This window comes from Cydia amplana, chromosome 23 (genome assembly GCF_948474715.1).
Source record: "Cydia amplana chromosome 23, ilCydAmpl1.1, whole genome shotgun sequence".
Classification (NCBI taxonomy): Eukaryota; Metazoa; Arthropoda; class Insecta; order Lepidoptera; family Tortricidae; genus Cydia; species Cydia amplana.
In genome coordinates, this window is record NC_086091.1 from 10,556,402 (window position 1) to 10,564,377 (window position 7,976).

Here is a 7,976-nt window from a genome sequence, read left to right on the forward strand (position 1 = left end):
CTAAGAATTTGCCCGCGTCAAAATTAAACAAATGAACCGATCCGGAACAAGCTAGAACTTTGATCCGTTTACGTTCACATCGGTAAGCGGCAGATCGATGATCACGAATCATCAACTAATTACCGAGTAACGCGAATTTGGAGAGGTTTAAATTAAATTGTTACTTTGAGGGACCTTTCTTAATCCGTGCGCCCGATTCCGATTTAACTGTAACTTTAAATGGAACGAGTTTAAATACGATAGCAATGATAGCATCTTCCAAACTGAAAAGTCATAACCTGCCGCCAAAAACCACTCCCAATACAATCGAAGTTACGCTCTCAATTAAAACGACATGCCTAAATTACACGAAACTCGGCATTAACATGTAAATTACGTACATTAACATAGGTACCATTGCAGCTCGTGCGTAAGGCTATTCGTAGAATAAGTTAATTTTAAGAACATAATAGGTATTAATTTGTTGTTTTTATGGAGCGACATGCTCACTTCTGTGACAAGCTCAAATAAAGAGAAAAAAAAAACATAGGTACCATATGATGATGGGATTTTGATGGGATAGAAGTTTATCAATTTATCATACAAAACTTCATGTTTTATTTTATATGACAGGTCTGTAGGTATGCAACTCAACGGAGTTAACCTCCTATCACTTTTACTCTCTTTTACTTTTCAATTATTGTTGTCAAGTTGGCATCAATTGGCAGAACACAATTATAAAGGCTTCTACAGAAGTTGCAACAAATTCTATGAGATTTTAGATATGAGCATAGGTTTTACCTATCAGTGCTACGAATAGTGTCCAATTCTTGTTAGGGTTCCGTATTTGGAATGTTATGGCCTGGATGAAATGTCTTAAAACAAAACTAGAGACAGATAAAACCTATGCTGGCGCGATCTACCGTCGACAGTTGCCAACTATGTACATTGTCCGACAACAGATTATTCAAGAGTTATATAGGAAGGAAACGAATTTATATTTCATTGAAAAAATAAATAAATAAATTTTCCACGTGTACTCAATCCTTCGCGCCTAAATGAAATAAAATCAAGCCCATTTAGTATGCTAATTGCGAGAGACTAACAGAAAACATTGCCCGTACCTTTAAGTCCTAACGGGCTATTTTAGGACAAAGTTTCAGTAATTACGGCCTAAAGTCTTATCTTGTAATTAGTTTTGGACCCCATTCTTGGATCAGAAATTTTAAATTGGATTGGGTCTAGATTTTTATCATAGATTTAGGCAGACGTTATCCCTTGAACATAGAAAAAAAAATTACAGCCATATTTTTTATTATACTTGGTCAACCAGATCTTGACAGTAGAAAAAGGCGGCAAATGTGAAAAATGTAGGCGCGAAGGGATATTGTCCCATAGAAAATTTGAATTTCGCACCTTTTTTTACTGACAAGATCTGGTTGACCAGCTATAGGTACATTAATGGCCTGTAGAAACGTCACGTAATAATCGCATTTGATGTGTTAGTCCAATAAGTATTGCGTCTCACATCTTGCTTAATCAGGCAACATTAGGGCATTTAATCGATCGACTGAACACATTGTTCCCAATTAGCAGGAAATTATCTAATATCGCATGCCATTTGTCGCACCGTCTGTAGAAGTTTTGTCGCGCTCCATGATCGTTACGCCATTTAGGTTTCTAGCTAAATTTGACATTCCATAGCGTGAGTATGGAACAACCAATTTAGCCAGGTCCATAAAAGGCGTAACAGTCCCGTGTGGTGACTGTACAAATCATACCGATATTGTATTTTCAGACGATCGCAGCGCCATGTAATTTATTTTTGCATGTTATATTCTCTCAGTAGTTGAAAACGTATCAAAAGCGCATACACTTATCGGTGAAGTCTATAGTCCCATTATCTAATAGCCAAATTTGAACTCAAACAGACGTGTGGCTCTATTACCAACAGGGCCAATTCGAGTTTTGGTTATTCGATCTGTTTCCGATATCAGTGTCAAAAGTTGCATTTCTTCAACAAAAACGTCACTTTTGACACTAACAGTTCAGTGTCATGTCGGAAACAAATCGAATAACTAAAACTCGAATTGGCCTATACGTCAATGGCAGCCGGAAACAAACAGATGCTAACATCGAATCGTGTTTCTATGAAATTACCATACCTTTGTCCCGCGCAATTGCAGACAAATTAAGTAATAGAGAACGTTTATTAGGTACTGATTGGCAGTGTGCTCGCTTAGCGGCTATGAATATTAATATTATTACACGGTCTGATACTAAGTAAGCAATTGCTATCGCTCATGGAAGCTTACCAGAAGCCTGGGCATTGCGGGTCTTTCCATTCCTTCTTTTTAGGGTTCCGTAGCCAAATGGCAAAAAACGGAACCCTTATAGATTCGTCATGTCTGTCTGTCTGTCCGTCTGTCCGTGTATGTCACAGTCACTTTTCTCCGAAACTATAAGAACTATACTGTTGAAACTTGGTAAGTAGATGTATTCTGTGAACCGCATTAAGATTTTCACACAAAAATAGAAAAAAAAACAATAAATTTTTGGGGTTCCCTATACTTAGAACTGAAACTCAACATTTTTTTTTTTCATCAAACCTATACCTGTGGGGTATAGGATAGGTCTTCGAAAATGATATTGAGGTTTCTAATATCATTTTATTCTAAACTGAATAGTTTGCGCGAGAGACACTTCCAAAGTGGTAAAATGTGTGTCCCCCCCCCCCTGTAACTTCTAAAATAACAGAATGATAAAACTAAAAAAAATATATGATGTGCATTAGTGTAAACTTCCACCGAAAATTGGTTTGAACGAGATCTAGTAAGTAGTTTTTTTTAATACGTCATAAATCGCCTAAATACGGAACCCTTCATGGGCGAGTCCGACTCGCACTTGGCCGCTTTTTTGTTTTATACGCCTCAAAAAAGGAAAGGCTTTCTACAGACAAAGTTGGCTTGCCATACTATAAATACAGAGCTCAGACAGTGAGAATCTATACATAATATTATCTATTCTGTGGAAGGGACGTGTGCGGTGGGTATCGAACGCGGCAATTATGCAAACTGTCTGCCTTCGCTTATTTGTCGAGTGTTTTCTAGAGTGCCTGTGTCGATGGCTGCCTCTGGGGTGGCTGTGTCGATTTCGTTGTAATTATATGTTATCGATATTTTGAATGCAATGTGCCTGACGAAGCTGCGGATGTAAAATTTAAGTTATGTTTACTAATGGATTTAAGAACTAACAATTTTGCACAGTGATTTACACCGATTCATTCTCTACGATTTGATGATATAAAAGAGATGCTATGAGGGCATTTAATGCTATAGAAACATCGCTTCAAAGAGTGACCCCGAATTTGTAACCATGGCAACCAAGTTACAAGAAGTAGTAGAATCGAACCATGCTAACTTTGCACTGCATTTGCACTGACAAAGTATGGCCATGTCATCATTAATGTGAAAATATGGCGTTTATAATGACACTTCCTCACATTATCCTGTTCAATTCGGTGTAAACTTGTAAAGTTAGCTTAGACGGACTCTAATCGCCTGTCGCTATTTCTCAATTGCGTGTCGAGTCTTATTTGTCATCCGTTAACTTGTCACTACGTAGTATAAAACAAAGTCGTTTCCCGCTGTCTGTCCCTATGTATGTTTAGATCTTTAAAACTACGCAACGGATTTTGATGCGGTTTTTCTTAATAGATAGAGTGATTTAAGAGGAAGGTTTATGTATAATTTGTTAACCCGTGCGAAGCCGGAGCGGGCCGCTAGTAACTTTATAAAACCGGTTCAGATATCGATAGTGTGAATAGTGTCCCATCTCTACAGTTCGATGGGGCCGCATCGGAACGGCCGCTGTTCTAAGACTCGTTATCTCATCTCATTGTGATCGCGATCGCTTGTTTCTCTTAACAAGATCCATGAATAACTTCCTTAGACGCGTATCCTATTCAATCATGTTTCTTTAAGTTGCGCCTTGTTCCAAGAAGACACAGTTGAAATTCCAATGTTTTAAAAAGGACGCATTCTGACAGAATTCATTTTTCGTTATAATTGAAGTGAAATGGAACAAGTGATCATTTTAATTAGGATACTGTTAGAAATATAAGATAATTTATATCATTATTATTGGCAAAACACTTTTAGCCATCAAACTATTTTTATTTTGATACCAGTTGTTAATATTAAATAAAAAAAATACGGTCATTGATTAGCCTTTTACCACAGTATTGCATTGCGGCATCCGGTGTAATATCTCCTGTGTTGTTGTGATACTAATTAACGTAATGGACCCTATAATGGACGTGGAACCGGTAATGGGACATAAAACCACAAATCCTCTAAAATAAGTATGTAAAAGTAGTTTATAAACACTGGCAATATTTAACCATAAATAAGAGTCATATTAGAGCTGTTTAAATTTGACTTTTTATTAATTTCGGTTACTTTTTAAGAAATTGGCGCCAACCCAAAAGTTACCGTGTCACTGAAAAAATAACCAGTAAGAATTCTTAACAACTTCGCTAAGAGAGGTGAGTTCATATATTAAATTGTAATTAAATATTTCTTGGTGTAAACTAGAATGTGTTTTGTTAATTGCATTTACCATGAGATAAGATATACAACACACTATGTTGTGACTCTAGATATGTATAAAAAATAGTGGTATTTTGCCCAATCCCATTATAGGAGCTGTAAAACTGCATACCTCCTATGATGGGACAATTTACATAATGATGCTTGCCATGGCGTAATTTCATGTTTAAACAATACAGAAGTATAATGTAGTTACGAACTATGTCAGGAGGTCTCCTCGGACCAGATCTTATGATGGAGACAGGAGGTGGCCATAGGAACTCTGTGATAAACGCAACCTAATTGTGTTTGTGTTTGTTAGAATTGTCTCGATGAGTATTAGTTGGCTGTCGAAAGAAAAATACATTCTTACATAAAAGCTTAAAATACCAAAAATGACTAATAACTAGTTTTTTGCCAAAAACTTATTCCCTTTTCCAATATCTTATACTGATCGGGTATGTCCATTATGGGGGGCCCATTACTGGAGCTTTGCTGTCCATGACTGGAGAAAAAAAACATACTTTTAATTTATTAATTATGTGGAAACTAATTGCAGTATCTTTGATACAACACGCCTTAAACATGAAAGAAGGATAGGATATTCATCTTTTAACAAGCTAAGCGGTAGTACTTTTACATGTATCAGGGAAATATCACAAATACTCCAGATTTCCTCTTAAATGTCCCATGACTGGTGCCGTTACTATAACCTAATAAACAACTTAATGTAAGATAAACATATATCATAACTAATTCAATAATAAGAAAAGAATTTACAACTGTTTAAAAGTGGGAATAAATGTAATCTTTGTTTAAATAGTTGTAACACCACGAATGGATTGTCTTCCGCGGTTAATATGGCGTCATCTGTGTAAAATTACGGCTGTGTTGTTTTGGTTAAAAATATATTATTGTACTAAGCAGTGAATAGTGGTTTAATTTTATTAATACGAATAATAGGTTCACAGACCGTTGGTAATCATAATCATAATATACATTTATTATTCCTTTATTTATTTATCTTCTCTAAGTTAGGGTACATTTTATTATTACATTAACTTTAGTAATTGTACACTATTGTTTTGTTTGTCATTCATCGTTACTTCTGTTTTGTTTTATTCGTTTCCTCAAAGGTTAACTGGAAGAGATCCCATACAGGGATAAGTTCGCCTTTGTTGTATTTAATTTACTCTGTAACTATGTTTCTCGTGTTTTTATTTCTATGTGCAATAAAGTATATACATACATACATACATAATATATTTATTGTGACTATAGGTATATAAAAAAGGTGCTACATTTTATTAGTACTAAAACCATAGCCTACCATCTTAATGGTGTACAATATTTGTTACTTAAAGCTAAAAAATAATATTTAATGTCATTATTATAGCATAATTGCACTACTTGCCCCTGGTATTGGTACTTGGCACTTATTGCCCCAGTTGTAGACTAGTGGCTCTGTGAGCTGTAGACCTCGCGAGCATAGTTTATTGGGACCGTGCACGATGACAGCGCCACACAGCGGTTTGATCAATCAACAATACAAAGATTTTAATTTATCCGGACATACAAAAGCAAAATTCCCGAGTCAAAACGTAGACCTTCGCTACGCTTCGGTCAATAAAAACAATAGCAAAACTATTCCTAATAAACTAATTCGCAAATGAAATGGTTTATCAATGACGTAGCTAAAGTAAAATAGAAAACAACAATAATACACACTCCCATATCGTTTCGTTTAAAGATCGCCCATATCATTTGACAGATCGCAATGATAAATCGCAAGTCGCTTAAGTCGTGTCAAGAGTGCCAACATTATTAATTTTTATAATCGATGAGATCCATACTTATTACCGTTATGTTATCTGTGGTAAAGTCAATTATGACGTTTGAGGCACACAAAACTTTCAATTTTAAAATACATTTTAAACGAAAATATGCTTGTTTTCAGGTGTTATAAGTGATTAAAAGTGTTCTTCTAGTTATAAATAACTTACTAGTTAAACATTATCATGGCTGCAGCTATTGTAAATAGTGTAAACGAGCTTCAACGGAACCCGTTAAAGTTGTACGTACAAGACATATTCCGGGCCACAAGGACTGAGCAAAACAAGTATATATACGAAATTTTTGGATTAAAATTCAAGAATGTGATGCTACATGGAGTTGTGACTGCTGTATATAATACTAACGCTTCAAAAACGGCCACAAACTTCGATTTAACTGATCCCACAGGCTGCGTTTCAGTTTATTACGATAGCACGAAGAATAACTTGAATATACCGTTGCCGTCATATAAAAAGTTGATACAAGACTTCGCAGATGCTTCTAGAAGGGGAGATGACAATACTATGGTTATGGGTAGATTAATAAATAGCATAGAGAAGAAGAAAACTAGTCCAATATTTTTTTCAACGGGAGACTGTATAAGTGTCGTTGGTGATATTTTTGTTGAAGATTTAAAAAACACTAGAATGATTTCAGCGTATGAATGTAGATTAACTTCCCTGGAACGAGATCTAGTGTGGTTGGAAGAACTTAGGTATTTGTATGAGAAGTTTTATTTGTGGAAAAATGAATAAAAGTGTGTATGAAAATGTATTTCATTTATATATTTTAACTGAAACCTACTCTGCCCTATTAAGCCAAATAGTGCTATTTAAAAAGAAAATTCATTGGGAACATATAATTTTGAAAATCATTATGTTATTGCGATAGCGCTATTTGGCTTAGGCCCACTAGCACCATCCCACTAACCCGGGGTCAAGCGGTTAAACCATGAACCCAGTGTCCAATTATACTGGTAACCATGGTAACTCCAGGTTTAACCAGTTAATCCCGGGTTAGTGGGATGGTGCAAGTGGCACTTAGGAGGGCAGTACTGGTTGATGAACAAACCCAATAGTCAGTGTTGCAAATTCATTGAAAATCAGAGTCCGAGAAGAAATTGTAGAAATTAAAAAGTGGCAACACTAATGCTGACCCTTTTAAATAAATCTAAGAAAACGGGACAACACTACAATTTTGCCACTTTTTAGGGTTCCGTACCCAAAGGGTAAAAACGGGACCCTATTACTAAGACTCCGCTGTCCGTCCGTCTGTCACCAGGCTGTATCTCACGAACCGTTGAAATTTTCACAGATGTATTTCTGTTGCCGCTATAACAACAAATACTAAAAACAGAATAAAATAAAGATTTAAGAGGGGCTCCCATACAACAAACGTGATTTTTGACCGAAGTTAAGCAACGTTGGGCGGGGTCAGTACTTGGATGGGTAACCGTTTTTTTGCTTGTTTTGCTCTATTTTTTGTTGATGGTGCGGAACCCTCCGTGCGCGAGTCCGACCTACTGTTGAGAACCCTATCTTTACTGTTGATTGGTTATGCTAGTATTAACCTCTA

At 36.0% G+C, this 7,976-nt stretch overlaps 1 protein-coding gene across 1 annotated transcript; it reads left to right on the forward strand.

Annotated features, from left to right (window-relative positions):
• Positions 1-6,435: 6,435 nt before the first annotated feature.
• Positions 6,436-7,156, forward strand: LOC134658899 (uncharacterized). Its single transcript, XM_063514548.1, has one exon. It carries the CDS (start codon positions 6,587-6,589, stop codon positions 7,154-7,156), a length of 570 nt encoding a protein of 189 aa, XP_063370618.1. The 5' UTR covers positions 6,436-6,586.
• The last annotated feature ends 820 nt before the right edge of the window (positions 7,157-7,976 follow it).

Coding starts and splice junctions, on each gene's coding strand:
- LOC134658899 (XM_063514548.1), top strand. CDS start 6,587: ATGGCTGCAGCTATTGTAAATAGTGTAAACGAGCTTCAACGGAACCCG.